General features: G+C 44.1%; 1 protein-coding gene and 1 pseudogene across 2 annotated transcripts in view; both read left to right on the top strand.

The window, feature by feature from the left end:
* Positions 1 to 178: 178 nt before the first annotated feature.
* On the top strand, positions 179 to 2,653 carry LOC308322090 (protocadherin gamma-C5-like; the record flags this gene model as incomplete). The annotated part of the gene is made up of 1 exon (XM_080773288.1): positions 179 to 2,653. The coding sequence occupies one exon, from the start codon at positions 179 to 181 to the stop codon at positions 2,651 to 2,653; it is 2,475 nt and encodes an 824-aa protein (XP_080629414.1).
* A 1,439-nt stretch (positions 2,654 to 4,092) lies between these two features.
* Positions 4,093 to 16,774, top strand: part of LOC308322108 (protocadherin gamma-C5-like) — a 27,883-nt pseudogene continuing 15,201 nt past the window's right edge. Inside the window, exon 1 of the transcript XR_013966219.1 lies at positions 4,093 to 6,546. The product of XR_013966219.1 is annotated as a protocadherin gamma-C5-like (transcript). The remainder of the gene's footprint in view (positions 6,547 to 16,774) is intronic.

Here is a 16,774-nt window from a genome sequence, read left to right as displayed (position 1 = left end):
GAGACAGCAGGATACACGCATCTATTTGGAGATTCAATTATGTCTAATATAGAACGTCGTGAATTATTTCGAAATATGCACTGGACTATTTTATCTGGCAATGGATTTTCAACAATGAGCTCTTTGTTTTGAAAGAAGAAAATGTTGATGTGGATTATTGTGTTGTAACGCACCAGGGATGACAAAAAGAACGGGACATCGAGACTGGAGGTGGCAGGCTCTTTGGTGGCATTATTTTTTTCTCTTATGGAGTACAATAGATGGACAGACCCGCTACACAATCCCGGAGGAATCAAAAAAGGGGTCTGTGGTAGGGAATTTAGCCAAAGATCTAGGTTTAGGACTCACAGAGATATTTGACCGTAAGTTGCGCGTCGCCTCTGAGGCTGGTAAGCATTATTTTAGTGTGGATGCGGGGAAGGGTGAGCTGGTGGTGAATGACAGAATAGACAGAGAGGCTCTATGTGCACAAAGCGCCAGCTGTGTTCTGCCACTTCAGGTTGTAATTGAAAACCCGTTGCAGTTATATAGAGTTGAAGTTGAAATCCAAGATATCAATGATAACTCCCCCAGTTTTCCATCAAAAGACGTAAAGCTAAAAATCGCTGAGTCCACGGCTGCAGGGGCTCGGTTTCCTTTGGAGAGTGCACAAGACATTGATGTTGGAGCTAATTACGTCAAGTCATATACGTTAAGCAAAGATGAGTATTTCAGTTTGAAAATTAAAGATGTGTCTGGGAGGAAAGTTCCAGAACTAGTCTTGGCTAAATCACTTGACCGAGAGAAAAAAGCGGTACACCAGCTTCTATTGACCGCATTTGATGGGGGAAATCCAGCGAGATCTGGGACCTCTCAGATAATCATTAACGTGCTTGATAGTAATGACAATTTCCCAGTGTTCGAAAAAAGCTTGTACAAAGTTTCTGTAAGCGAAAATAGCGCAGAGGGCACATCCATCGTTCAGCTTGTAGCAAAAGATATTGATGAGGGACTAAATGGAGAGATAGAATATTCGTTTGGTACACATGCCCCTGACAGTATCATGGCTGTGTTCAACATTGACACACTGTCTGGAATAGTAACGCTGATAGGAAGATTAGATTTCGAATCATTTACAAATTATGAAATATATATTAGTGCGAAAGACAAAGGGTCTCCTATAATGGAGGGACATTGTACTATCCAAGTAGAGGTTTTAGACATAAACGACAATGCCCCAGAGATAATTCTAACCTCTGAACCTAGTCCCGTGCGCGAGGACGCCCCTGGTGGCACAGTAGTAGCTTTGCTGAGTGCACGAGACCTTGACTCCGGTGATAACGGTAAAGTGACATTACAGCTGCCAAACTTGCCAAAGGGCTCTCCGTTTATTCTCAAACCCTCATTTGCTAACAATTATGCACTTGTTACTAATGCAGTTTTAGACCGAGAAAATGAGGCAGAGTATAATATTGAAATAACAGCCACTGATTCTGGATCTCCTCCGCTGACTAGTAAGAAAATTATACCTGTCAGCATCATTGATGTTAATGACAATCCTCCTGTATTCACTCAGCCCTCATATAATGTGTATTTAAAAGAGAATGGGGTAGCCGGCTCCATACTCCATTCAGTGTCAGCATCTGATCTAGATTTTGGTGGAAATGCAAAGATTTCATATTCTGTCCTGGATTCCAAAGTGCAGGACGTGTCTGTGTCCTCATACGTGTACATAAACTCTGATAATGGCAGCATTTACAGCATGCACTCGTTTGACTATGAGAAACTGAAGGTGTTTCAGATTCGGGTTCAGGCAAAAGACCAGGGCTCTCCGTCTCTTAGCAGCAACACTACTGTAAATGTTTTTATCCTGGACCAGAACGACAATGCCCCCACTGTAATTTACCCCTCCTCCGCTGTTCTGGGCTCCCTGTCGCACCAGAGGATACCTCGCTCTGCTAAAGCAGGCCAACTGGTTACTAAGGTGACGGCCGTGGACGCTGACTCGGGCCATAACGCCTGGATCTCCTATAAACTGAAGGAGGCCACGGACGCCTCTCTGTTTAGTGTTAGTCTTTACACAGGAGAGGTGAGGACTAAACGCGCTATATACGAGCAGGATGACTCCTCTCAGACGCTGATTATAGAGATCAACGACGACGGAGAACCAGTCCAGTCCTCCACGGTTACTGTATCAATCCTGCTTGAAGATGGACTCCATGAGCCGATCTCAGATATCAGACACAAAGTAGCAGAACCAAATAAGAAAAGTGGTAGAATAACACTTTATTTGATCTTGTCTCTAGCAGCTGTGTCCGTGCTATCTCTTGTTACTTTTCTTATTTTAGCTGTTAGGTGCATAAGGAGCAGTAGAGGCAACGGTAGTTGTTGCATGAGACGGAGTGACTTTGATGATTACAAGAACCCCAACAGAAACCTGCAGATCCAGCTCAACTCAGACGGACCTATTAAGTACGTGGAGGTCCTGGGAGGAGACATGATGTCTCAGAGTCAGTCGTTCAGGTCGTGTCTCTCTCCCATGTCAGAGTACAGTGATTTCACCTTCGTTAAACCCAGCAGCACCACTGACTTTAAGGAGATGATGAACGTTCTAGACGCTTCTTTGCCTGACAGCACGTGGACCTTTGAGAGCCAGCAGGTGAGCAGAGAGTAATAAGGTCTTCTATTTTGTTTTGACATCAGATACTCCATGTTTGGCTTCGTGGGGGGGTGGCTTACATTGCAGCACACCCTATAGCACTCCCCAGTGACATTCTGTGGGTCTGTCAATGATGGTATTGGCCACTTGTAGATTGTTGAATATATTCGATTTATAGAACATGTCAGTCACGTTGACTGTTATTTGCGGTTGCATTTCAAGTGTGTTTCAGTACCACAGCGACGGACAGCGACACACATAGTTTTCTATAGGTTATCTGCAGGCGTTTAGTTAGCAACAGATCTGAATATAGGTGGAAAAACAACTTATTGGATATCCCTTTTATAGAGGCGTCTGTTTTCTGTTTAAAAAATGTATCGCCTTTAAAACTGTAAGCACAAATAATCTGACGTAGTATCAGTTTTGACGCTTTACTTGATGTAAAGGAAAACATATAGGTGGTACAAAATGTACAGAACAGAAATTGTGACATCAATAAAAAAGAGCACCAATCAAACATGCAATCAAAGACAAGACAGTTATACACTGCTGCGCGTAATTATCATGAGATTACACACTGCTGCATATAATTGGTATAATCAAGCAAGCAAGGTCATCATGACATAACATCATAGTATGGCTCTTACACCTTAACATGAATGATTATTGAATCAAACTATTAGCCTCGTCTTCATTGTGTGTGTGTGTGTGTGTGTGTGTGTGTGTGTGTGTGTGTGTGTGTGTGTGTGTGTGTGTGTGTGTGTGTGTGTGTGTGTGTGTGTGTGTGTGTGTGTGTGAGTGTGTGTGAGTTTAAATGGTGTTTGAAAGAAAACGGGTGAGAGTTTGACTGTTATTTGCGGTTGCATCGAAAGGCAGTGTGTTTCAGCACCACGGACAGCGACACGCATGTCAAATTGAGAATAGGTGGACAATGAACATGTTTTTTCCCCCCATTGTATATAGCTTGGGATTCCATAATAAACCGTTAATATGGAAGGTATTTTGTATAAGATATGAATCCTCGTTTTTAAATATATGTTGTGATAAATGTATAGGCTGTATCAAATAATAGAACTGATTGACATCCCCTGTTTTTACACGTATGCTGCAGTGTTTCGGTGACAGTTCATAGGCCGCTGTTAGGCTTTAAGAGCGCTGCTCAGTTTCGCTCTCATTGGATGCCAAAGATGCACATTGTGCACCAATAGCATACAGAACTGTACAAAGAGATCTACTCCCTCCCCCCAATGCAGCTTCAGAACCATAACCGTTAAGAGCTCGGAGATGGAGGATAAAGCAGGTTTCATTTTTACACAATGATATAAAACATTTGCTATGTCCTACTTTAGACTTCACATCCAATCTTTCTACTGGAATAAACCGTTCTTCTAATGGATTTCATGTGAAGATGCTGTTTTTATTCGTTATGGGAAAAGAAGCATTGTGACGGTTCAGGGATGACAAAGAGAACTGGATATCGAGACTGGAGATGGCACTGTCTTTGGTGGCAGTATTTCTTTCTCATGTGGAGTACAATAGACGGACAGACTCGCTACAGTATCCCGGAGGAATTAAAACGGGGTTCTGTTGTAGGAAATCTAGCCAAGGATCTGGGTTTAGGACTATCAGAGATTTTTGACCGTAAACTGCGTGTCGCTTCCGAGGCTGGTAAGCAGTATTTCAGTGTGGACGCGGGGAAGGGTGAGCTGGTGGTGAATGACAGAATAGACAGAGAGGCTTTATGCGGACAAAGCACCAGCTGCGTTCTGCCTCTGCAAGTTGTCGTAGAGAACCCGCTACAATTACATCGTTTTGAGGTAGAAATTCGAGATATTAATGACAATTCACCAAGCTTCCCTTCTAAGGATCTTTCTTTGAAAATAGCCGAATCAACGGCAGTAGGCACGCGTTTTCCTTTGGAGAGCGCTTTGGATCCCGACGTTGGAAGCAATTCACTCAAATCCCACTCACTTAGCAAAAATGAGTGTTTTTCCCTCAAAATGAAAGAAATTGAAGATGGTAAGACTGTCACTGAACTTGTTTTAGAGAAGCCCTTGGATAGAGAGAAAAAGGCGGTTCACACCTTATTATTAACAGCGTTAGATGGAGGGAATCCAGTGAGATCAGGAACATCACAATTAACAATTAATGTTCTTGATATAAATGACAACGTTCCAGTGTTTGAAAAAACAGTTTACAAAATATCCTTAAGTGAAAACACTGCGAAGGGCAGAGTTGTTATAAAACCAAAAGCAACAGATGCAGACGAAGGTTCAAACGGTGACATTGAATTCTCATTCGGTTCTCGAACACCGGGGATGGTATTGACCATGTTCGACATGGATTCTTTAACAGGTGAAATTACTCTTAAGGGGGAATTGGACTATGAATCAACTGCTTCATATAGCATTGATATAACTGCCAAAGATAAAGGCAGTCCTGAAATGGAGGGCCACTGTCGCGTGCAGATTGATATAATTGACATTAATGATAATGCCCCAGAAATTGTTCTTACTTCTCAACCGAGTCCCGTGCGCGAGGACGCGCCAAGTGGTACGGTAGTTGCATTGCTTAGTTCCCGGGATGTTGATTCTGGTGAAAACGGAAAAGTTGCTTTGCAGATAGAAAAGGGCTCTCCTTTTAATCTGAAACCCTCATTTTCCAATAATTACGCATTGGTTACCAGTGGTGTTTTAGACCGAGAGATCTTCTCACAGTATAATATTAAAATAACAGCCACTGATTCAGGCTCCCCTCCACTGAGTAGTAAGAAAACTATACATGTCAGCATCATTGATGTTAATGACAATCCTCCTGTATTCACTCAGGCCTCATATAATGTGTATTTAAAAGAGAATGGCGTGGCGGGGTCGATTCTTCATTCACTATCTGCATCTGATCTGGATTTAGGCCAAAATGCAAAGATATCCTACTCCATTTTAGAATCCAAAGTTCAGGATGTTTCTGTGTCCTCATATGTGTATATAAACTCTGACAATGGGAGCATCTACAGTATGCACTCGTTTGACTATGAGAAACTGAAGGTGTTTCAGATTCGGGTGCAGGCAAAGGACCAGGGCTCTCCGTCTCTTAGCAGCAACGCTACTGTAAATGTTTTTATCCTGGACCAGAACGACAATGCCCCCACTGTAATTTACCCCTCCTCCGCTGTTCTGGGCTCCCTGTCTCATCAGAGGATGCCTCGCTCTGCTAAAGCAGGCCACCTGGTTACTAAGGTGACGGCCGTGGACGCTGACTCGGGCCATAACGCCTGGATCTCATATAAGCTGAAGGAGGCCACGGACGCCTCTCTGTTCACTGTCAGTCTTTACACAGGAGAGGTGAGGACTAAACGTGCTGTATACGAGCAGGATGACTCCTCTCAGACGTTGATTATAGAGATCAACGATGACGGAGAACCAGTTCAGTCATCCACCGTTACTGTGTCAATCCTGCTTGAGGATGGACTCCATGAGCCTATCTCAGATATCAGGCACAAAGTAGCAGAAAATAGGAAAACTGGGAGAATAGCACTTTATTTGATTCTCTCTCTGGCCGCAGTGTCCGTGCTGTCTCTTGTGACTTTTCTAATCTTAGCAGTTAAGTGCATAAGGAGCAGTAGAGGCAACGGTAGTTGTTGCATGAGACGGAGTGACTTTGATGATTACAAGAATCCCAACAGAAACCTGCAGATCCAGCTCAACTCAGACGGACCTATTAAGTACGTGGAGGTCCTGGGAGGAGACATGATGTCTCAGAGTCAGTCGTTCAGGTCGTGTCTCTCTCCCATGTCAGAGTACAGTGATTTCACCTTCGTTAAACCCAGCAGCACCACTGACTTTAAGGAGATGATGAACGTCCTAGATGCGTCTTTACCTGACAGCACATGGACCTTTGAGAGCCAGCAGGTGAGCACTGAGGCAGGGCAAAATGTTTGTGATATAATTCTGGGCCATACATAATCATATAAAGTGTAATATATCTGAATAACTGTGTTATTGGTAGGTAGAGTAGAGGTATTCAACAAATGTGTAATTGTTGCATTACACTGGTTAAAACAAAACATTTTTTTTTCGTTGAAAGGTTAAAACTCTATATTTTGATAATAACCGTTGTTTTATCCAGTAACAGTGTCCATCTGTCTAGCTCTTTAATAAACAGCACATATTCTTTAGGTGGGTTGGCAATTTCTGCAAATCAGGAGTGCCCATTTAGGCTTCAATTGTATTGTGTTCCATGTTCAATGTCTGCTTTCTTCTCTGTGTCATCACTTCCAATTAATGTGTGAATCCTCTCCTGATTGGATATAGTTGGTGAAATCTGAAAATGCATTTCCTGTTTACTAAAGAGTTGGAGAGACAGAGAGACTCCTGTTTGGAGCAAACACTATATGACTACTATCACGATATAGAGATATTTAAAATACAAAGATAAGCAGCAATATTAAGGTATAAACAAAACATTACAAAAAACTAAAATATAGACACCAATGTGAAATGAACAATGTGCATTAAGCCTCATCAATACAAACGATATGCAATATACATTGTTTATTTCATATTGTATATAGTGTCTATATATACACAATGTGAAATAAACAATGTGCATTTGAGGCCTTAGCAATACACACAATATGCAATATAAATTGCGTGTTGATAGCAATATAATGTATATGTAGGCCTATACCTATACAATGTTTGCAAAACAGAACATGTTTTTTAAAGGTGTAGGCTGTAGGGTATATAAGTCATGTTTGGTCAAAACAAAATGTTTTTGTTAAAGCACTATATATACTGATAATCATTGTTATAGAAGTTTTTTTCAGTAGGGATCTCCCCGTCTCTGAAGCTCTTTAAATCAACAGAAAATACATTTTCAGATAGATGACCAAGTTGTAGCCGATCAGTTTAATTTGTATAGTGTAGTTCCTGAACTGAAAATTGGTATCCTGACCGGTTTAATTAAGCGGGAGACTCCTGTTACCGAACAAACACTAGAGGACTTTCAGAATATAGAGCTATTTAACACTTATTTTAACCAAATATAATCACTTACACCCTAACCTTTAAATACCATTTTCATTTAATTGGCACTCGTGATGACAAATGTGTCAACAGTGCATATATCCATATTCACTGTTAGGTTTCAGGATGGATACAGACAGGATAGATCATAAGATGGACACCTCTATGTAAAATTGGCTATGTATTTTGTGAAATTTTAAAATAAAATATTTGAAAAATAGTCTCAACTATGTAAAGTATATGAAAGAACCAGTGGTTATTGTTCAGGTGTATAAGTGCACTGCAGGGGTGAGCAGGCAATGGTCACGTGTCAGGCTGACCAAAAAAGGAGAGGAGGAGAGGACAGAGAGCTCGTGTTAACCGCAGTGTGGTAGCCTATACTATTTTGTTGCTGTTGTTGTTGTGTGCTGTACAGGAAAAAACAGGAATACAAGAGTACTACAGACGAAAAAAAGTCCACACTAATTATCCATAATGTATAAATGATGGATAAGGGGTCAGGACAACGAGGCCTTTTCGTGGAGGGGTCAGAATAGAATTTGGACTTAAACTGTTTTTCGTCTGTACCTATATGTGAACATACACGGTACATCGATTTCAGACTTATACTCCCAATTTCTTGCACACAAAATGACTGGATCTATGCCTACAGGTTTTGTAGCAATTGTATTTAGACATTTTTGTGTCTGAGCAAATCGGTATTATTGTCCTATACAAAGTCATTGACAATGAATGGAGAATTACGTCATGTCTGAGCAAATGATGTACAATGGTAAGAGTGCCCCTCACTTCACACGGGTGTGATTGTTTTTACCTTAATTGTCGAATGTTTAAGTATGTTCTATGTATAGGCCTACTTTACTTAAGACAATTTTTCTAATATATATATTCTTTACATTTTGGAAGAAATAGCCATCGAGGTGCCCATATAGTGCCCACCTATCCTGTTACCTTTAGGATTTAGTTGATACATAACTTCATCTTCTAAGCATTCTAGTATAGCCTACAACATAGCCTTTTCTATAATTTCACATTATGACTGAAATGATTAGCCAGAGAGTATTTCAAAAGTCTTTTGGAAAATGGTTCACATTAATTATATTAGTCTAATCAGAAACTTATTTTTCAAGTTGCCAAAATGTACTGAACTCGACATTATTGTATATCTGTAACACGCTTTTAAATGTATTCGATTTATTTTCTTCTTTAATAAATATTTTCTGGAAAGATAATTTACTATTTTTGTGAGAAAGAGGATTGGTTGTATAAACAGCAAATAGACTGATGAGTCTATTTGCTGTTTATACAACCAACCCACTTTCTCACAATTATTTAACATAAAAGGGGCAACAGCCAATCTGCCAGCATTTCAGCATTAAGTCCATTAGCCCAGAAAACAAAGCCAGCTCTTTCTTCTACTTTTAATTGATCTTGCAGGCTTTTTCCTGAGGCCTAAAATAGTAGCCTATAGTACAACAATAGTAACATAAATCGAACCTCTCCCTTGTATCTTACATTTATCAAAAAAGCTGAGTGTAAATCATATGAGGGAAGATTCAAGTCTTGTATCAAATGACAGCCAATTAGTAAATGGTTTAAATCTTTATCTTTGCCCAGATTTTACCCTGCCTGTAGGCCTGTGTCAGAAGGGGAAAATTAGCTTTGAAAGCATGCCCCCTTGTGGCTATAATTAACACTTGGATCAGTAGTTTACTTGTAGTAGTGTACTTTTCACGTTATTTGGAAGCTGGCATTCATTGGCAACAGGTGTCTGCATTTCCACACGACACAATTAGTTTACCGTCCTTGAGATTTAATGTGCATTTTGCTGTTTGTTTGTTGGTATCATAGAAAAGCTAAAGTTTGAAGTTTTCCGGAAAACGTTATTCTGCCATCATTCATGATCATCCGTTCGCCGTTTGTTTGCCCTGGATAGCGCTAAACTTTTAAACTTCAATCAACACGTAGTCTTAGGCAACACACCGAATAGATTTCACTCCAGCTGGTTTGTAAAGTTTCCTCTGAAAAGTTTTCTCACACTGTGGCTGTGTCTGTGTGACAGAGCAGTGTGAGCAGAGCTGGTTATAGTCTCAGCAGCCTTCCAATGGGAAGCGTTACTCCACTGGTGTCTCTCTCCGCCCACGAGGGGAGTGAAGCAGAGGAGGGAAGAGAGCGGAGTTTCGGGGGAGGCTGACTACTAGTGAAAAGTTGTTACTCGTTTTTCCCCGAGAAACGGGCCGACATGATTACCTCTAATATTTCAATCGCGATGTTTCGAAAACGGAAAACGTTACCGACGGCCTCGTAGCGTCGTTTAAATCCAACCATGGACGAGTTACGGTGAAAGAGGAACTTTACACGTCCCCCGTTCCGTTCCCTGCTCGGACCGCAGCACAATGGAATCCAGACGGAGGAGGAAGCGCTCCGGAGGATGGTACGCGCTGAGGCTTTGCTTCGCCCTGGCCTATTACCTCTCGTGCGCGTCCGCCCAGCTCAGCTATTCCGTGGCGGAGGAGCTTAGCCGGGGTTCCGTTGTCGGGAATATCGCTAATGATTTGGGTCTAACGGCCCAGAGGATCACCCAGAGAAAGTTGCGGGTGGTCTCGGAGGACAACGCGCAGTATTTCGAGGTAAACCAGGCGACGGGCGATTTGGTCATCAGTCAGAAAATTGACCGGGAGCAAATATGCGAAGTAAGTTCAACTTGCTCGTTACACCTTCAAATCATACTTGAGAACCCTTTGCAAATAGACCGCGTCGTGGTGGACATTATTGATGTGAATGACAACGCACCGCAGTTTTCAACCAAGAACATTTCCTTGGAAATATCAGAAGCGGCCGCACCGGGTACCCGGTTCCGCTTGGAGAGCGCTCATGATCCAGACGTGGGTACCAATTCTTTACGCACTTACCATTTGGCACCTAACGACTGCTTTGTTTTGAATGTTGAAACGAAAAGTGACGGCAGTAAGTTTCCTGAACTAGTGGTGGAAAAGCCCCTGGACAGGGAAACGCAGGCCTCGTTTCGCCTGTTGCTCACTGCCGTGGACGGGGGGCAGCCTGAGAAATCTGGCTCAACCCTCCTGTTCATTAAAATTCTGGACGTGAATGACAATGCGCCAATATTTGACGAGTCAATAAAGAAAGTTAGCCTGTTAGAGAATGTAGCACCGGGCACTTTAGTGACGAAACTGAACGCCACCGACGCGGATTCAAGTCACAATGGAGAGATATCTTTCTTGTTTAGTAAATACACACCGGAACGCGTCCTCAAGCTGTTTAGCGTGGATTCTAAAAGCGGGGAGATCCGTGTTAATGGCGATGTGGATTATGAGACGGCCAGTGTTTACCACATCACGGTACAGGCGAGGGATGACGGCTCGCCTGCCATGGAGGGCTCCTGTAACGTCATAGTGGACGTCACTGATGTCAACGACAACACGCCAGAGGTGACGCTGACGTCACTGACCAGTCCCATCAGAGAGGACTCGGCACCAGAGACTGTGATAGCACTCATCAGTGCAAGGGACCTGGACTCTGGCAAAAATGGTGAGGTGACATTAAAAGTGCAAGCCGGCCTGCCATTCAAACTCAACTCGGCCTTCGGCGGACACTACAGCCTCATCACAGATGGAAACCTAGACCGTGAAAGCATCCCAGAGTACACGGTAGTCATAATGGCTACTGATGCGGGGTCCCCTCCGCTGTCATCACGGACCACCTTTGTAGTGAAGCTGTCTGATGTAAATGACAACGCCCCCACCTTTTCCCAGCCTTCCTACTCGGTAGACATTCCAGAGAGCAATGCCCCCAGCACCCCTATCGCCATGGTTTCAGCCACAGATCCAGACCTTGGGGACAACGCTCGTGTCTCCTACTCTATCCTGCCCAGCATGGTCCAGGGCTCGCCCATCTCCTCCTATGTCTACATCAACCCAGACAGTGGCCACATCTACAGCATGCGGTCACTGGATCATGAACAGCTTAATGTCTTCCGTATTGAGGTGCAGGCACGGGACGCCGGTGTGCCCCAAAGAACAGCAAACGTCACGGTGCACGTGTTCATTGTGGACCTGAATGACAATGCACCGGCACTTGTTCACCCCTCTTTCCCTAAAGACACTGGGCTACAGCTCACAGTTCCCCTGTCTGCTGGCTCAGGGCACCTCATTAACAAAATGGTGGGAGTGGATGCCGACAGTGGACACAATGCCTGGTTGTTTTACTCCATTGCGCCTGGGCCTAACGCGGGCTTGTTCCGAATTGGTGCCCACACAGGTGAGCTTCGCACAGCCCGCAAACTGGCCGAGGAGGAGGGGGGCTCTGCCTATGACATCATAGTCATCATCCAGGACAACGGTGAGCCTCCCCTTTCCACCACCGTGCCCATCACGGTAACCGTGGAGGAGAAGGGCGCTGCCAACGTGGCCCCCGCTGGTCCCCGCCACACGCCATTCTCCCGCCGCACCGGGATGTCGGATATCACCCTTTATCTCATCATCTCATTGGCCTGCGTCTCGGGCGTGTCCTTCATCACCTTCGTGGTCCTTATGATACGCTGCCTGCGACACCGCAGCACGGATCTGGACGGGTCTGAATGCTGCTGCTGCTACGACCGCCACCGGCCGAGCCGCTACCTGCACCAGAGGCCCAGCAAGGACCTGCACCTGCAGCTCAACAGTGACGGGCCCATCCGCTACATGGAGGTGGTGGGCGGCTCGCAGGACCCGCACACACGCACCTACCGGCCCTGTTACTCCACCCTCTCCAGCCGTAGTGACTTTGTGTTTATGAAGCAGCCCATGCTGAGTCAAAACGGCACACTCAACATGACACTCAGTAGGAAGCACCTTATGAACTCAATCAATGAGGTGAGATGAGAGTTGAAGCTGAACCCTCTAGAATGTGGATTTCAGTGATCATCATGCATGTCAGTTGTGTTGTTCTTTTACGTTGTGGTCTATCTATAGAAGGAATAGGTGAGTGGTAACAGTCCTGATGCATTTTAAAAATACTGACACAAGCCTAATGACCTAGATTATTTTATGGCACATGCCTCTGCAGTAAACACTCTCTGGTTTTAGCAGATGAATCCCTTTTTGTTCACAGTGAAGATGCTCTCAGAGTGTATGATGGCCAGCGTGGGCAGCAAGTGCAGAGCGGTTTAATTATTTATCCTACCCAAGGCTAGAAAATGCAGTTACTATCTTTGGACTAAACCGAGCCAGCAGGGAAGCACTGTTTCTAGAATGAGAAAGTAGAATAAGAGGGAGGTATATGGGGCTGGGAAGAAAAGGAAAAAAGAGAGAGACAAAGTGCCTCTGACAGATGGAGAGGAGGAGAGAGACGACAGATGAAAATAGATCCTATAGAGCAGGACTAATGGAATGGCTTGGGGACAGAGGCAAACAGGATGACAGAAGGAGAGACAGAGTGGGGGTAGGTAGGAAGACGTGGGTAAGGAAGTGAGGATGGGTGTCGAAGGGAGAGGAAAAGGGTGACTGGGGGGGATCGGGGAAAATAGTCGGAGCATAAAGCAGTAGCTGAAAAACAGGAATTCCAGGGGTCATTGGACTGACCCCTCTACTTCCTGTTGTCCTCTGAACTTCATCTGATTGGTTCCAGGCCTCTGAGTCACATGGCAGAGACTGACCTTACCCTGAGTGTGTATGTGTGCACATATTCTGTTCAGACATTACTGATCCCAAAACACTCATCGGTCACATATTACTGTCGGGTAGAAACCTTGTTCAAAACCATAACGGAAATGGAAAAAGGACCTATGTTCCAATCATAGGTTCCTATGGATCCAATGTTGTTACAATTTAGTCACAACCTCTTGATAATACTTTTCATTGGTACAATATTTATAAAATCAATGGACACACTTTCACTTTCAAATGTTTTTTTATATATTGCAAAAATAACTACTACAAGCTCACAATGTGTTGCATCGCAACACCTTGTTATCTTCTGAAGGTTTCTTGTACTAGAGTCTGATTTAAAAAATCTTAATATTGTAAGATTCATGCATTTTAAGGGAATGTTCCTTAAAATGTTCCATATATTTAGTGAACCCAGGCAATCGGAAGTGAGATTTAATTCACCATAATGCCTAGAATGCACTGTTGCTAGTGAAGCCCATCATTGTCAATGTGGTGTTTCAGAGATTACTGTGTTCTTCCCTCAGATGAAGCACAGTGTTTATCCCTGCGTGTGTTTATTCTATCCGATTCTCCTCCCTCTCGCGAGTTTGTGTAGCATCATGACCCTCTCTCTCTCTCTCTCTCTCTCTCTCTCACTACTGAATTGGGTTGTACCATCTGTCTCCCTACTCCGATGACACGTGTGCAACGAGGACAACGGGGGAGGGAGGGAGATTGAGGCAGAGACACATGGACAGATACTGTGTTGAAAGAAAGAAAGAGCACAGCTTAAAGCATGTGTGACACAATGACAGACGGTGCAGACCGTATTGGACTAAAGCTGGAGAAGCTGCCATTACATTGCTGTAGATGTGCTTGGGAGAGTGTCTTCGACTATGTGTGCACAAAGCATCAGGCGCTCAGAACCTCCAGCGGTGTGTAATCTTAGCAGGGCCTTAGGGCCCCCCGAGTGTCCCTTTGTCAGTCACTCTATTTACCCCCTATTCATTTGGAGTGTGCAATTCTGGCCGCTAATGTATGGTCCCTTTCTAGTTTCTACCATGTTCAAGCGTGTTGCCTGAAGGATAGCGTTCCCATCATAAAGACTTGTGGATCACAGAACATGCTGTGTAATTGTGATGTTGAGCTGGAGTTCAGCTCACAATGTATAGGTGGCCGGCTGCCATGCATGCTGTCCCGTCACTCTTTTATCTTTCTAATGTAATAGCATAAATGCTTCATAATCTTGATATCCCCATGGCCGTGGGATCATATGTGGCCTGCCCTATTTTATATAGGCAAGTCTGTCAGCGTGGCAGTATTGGCCAGTGTGTCTTTTCTTTCTTGTTTATTCTTCATGGATGATGGAGTGCTGTGTGTCACATGCTGGCCCATGTGGCTCAGTGAATCTGTCCCCAAGTATTTTGTCAGATGTTTTTGCTTGTATGAGGGAGCAAAGAAAAAGATTAATATCTCAAGCACTGTGGGTTGCATTTGTCTTATCTAGACGGTCACTGGTCCCGTTTATTGTCAACAATATGAGGGCCCTGGCATTAGGAGCATTGCAGTATCTGGTTACATTTTGTGTCATCAATGGTGGATGCTTAAAGGATGTTTGCTCTGGAAACAATGCGTTAGATAGCTGGGAAACAGCACAGGGAGGTGAGTATGTGTGTGTGTGCACACTGAAGGTTATTGGAAAAACAGAACAGAAATGGCTTCCTCGTTTCAGACAGAGCACCAGGTGCAGGTCTAGCCACAGTTCTGTCAATGCTGAATGAAAGTGTGTGTGCGTGTGTACTTCTAATGCTATACTTGTGAGGGCCAAATGTCCCAATACAAGTCCACAAGTATAGTAGACAGTAGACATTGTTGTCCTCAAGTAGTATTGTCCTCGCCGCAATTGTGTGTGTGTGTGTGTGTGTGTGTGGGGGGGGGTGTGTGTGTGTGTGTGTGTGGGGGGGGGGTGTGTGTGCGTGCGTGCGAAACTGACTCTTTGACATAAAATAGGTATAATAGAACACCCGATGGAGTCCAACTGGTTTGTCTAAGTGTCTGTGTGTGAGGAAAAGGGTGAGGAAAATCCCAATCTCTATTAATAGAATACAAAGGGTTAACCTCTGAACCAGATGTTCTAGTTACACACATACAGACAGAATGGAGGCCAGATGCGCCTGGGCAGTGATTAGCACAGCTTATTTCAGCCGATGAATCCGGATCTCGCACAACACACTGATTATCCCCCCTGCCATCAACTCAACAACACACCACCCCCACCCTCCTACCCGGAGTGATGGCTGTCATGTCACAGTAGCTGAGGAGCACAATCAGGCTGTAATTCACCTGGGGATCTCTTAAAGCTCCTCCGTTCAACCACGGGTTTAATTGAAGCTTGCTGTTAAAGCTCCCAGGCCGCTAAGTACTGAAGGTCTGCCTGTGGGTGGAGGTCTCAGACCTGCAGAACCATAATCCGCTCTGCCCTCATCTCGCTGTGAGCTCTGCACTGACCAAGGCTGTCTGACCTACTCTCCTTTTAAGCAGGAATAGGATTTTCAGAAGTGCTGTATATTCATGTTAGCTGTAGTAAGTGCTGTATATTCATGTTAGCTGTAGTAAGTGCTGTATATTCATGTTAGCTGTAGTAAGTGCTGTATATTCATGTTAGCTGTAGTAAGTGCTGGGTCCAATGTTGGGCTCAACAGAGCAAGGCAGAAAGCCCAGTTTGCCAGGTATGTTAGATAAAAAGTTTCTTCTCCTTAGTGTGTGAGGCTGTGAGCCCTCTCCAGCCAGTGAACTAAGCCATTATTAACCTGGTTGAGAAACAATAGTCATTCCTGGCTGGTTCTTTTAGGACAATTGTTGTTTCGTCGCTGAGCAGTTAGTTAGCAGAGCAGCTTGCAGAGGATGTCCATTTACTCCTTGTGGTGTGTGGACAACAGAAATGTTTATCTTATTCTCCCTGTCGGCCAAACACCCCAATATAGAACATCATAGCCACTGTCTATTTCTCTTTCCCACATGCCTGTGGTTGGACCTGACCTTGGATAGTGTGTGTGTGTGTGTGTGTGTGGGGGGGGGGGGGGGGGGGGGGGGAGCGTCACACAGCTGGAATGCTGGGCCTCATCTCTTTTCTACTTACTGCTCCTCTTCTCCTTTCACTTACTGCCAAAACTCACAGACAGAGCCAGAGCCGCCTGCCCACTCACATCTTGTGTATTTCAGCCACGACAGTCAGATAAAGTCTGCAGTCGAAAATACTTCTGATTCACCCACATCTTTTCGATTCGCTCAGCCACACATCTCCTTCGTGGTGTCCTAATAATAGCTCGGGAGTGTGTTTTATTTTGTCAGGATTTAGTCCCCAATCGAAGCTTGCTTTCAGTTTATCTGATAATCTGATTGATTAGGATTTGCGTATACAGATGAAGGTTCATTATTGTTTCTGACGTCTGCATGCTTAGATGAAA

Source organism: Protomyctophum bolini, assembly GCF_963924005.1.
Source record: "Protomyctophum bolini genome assembly, chromosome: 10".
Lineage (NCBI taxonomy): Eukaryota > Metazoa > Chordata > Actinopteri > Myctophiformes > Myctophidae > Protomyctophum > Protomyctophum bolini.
Note: the sequence above shows the minus strand (reverse complement) of the source record. Positions and strands in the feature narration are given on the sequence as shown.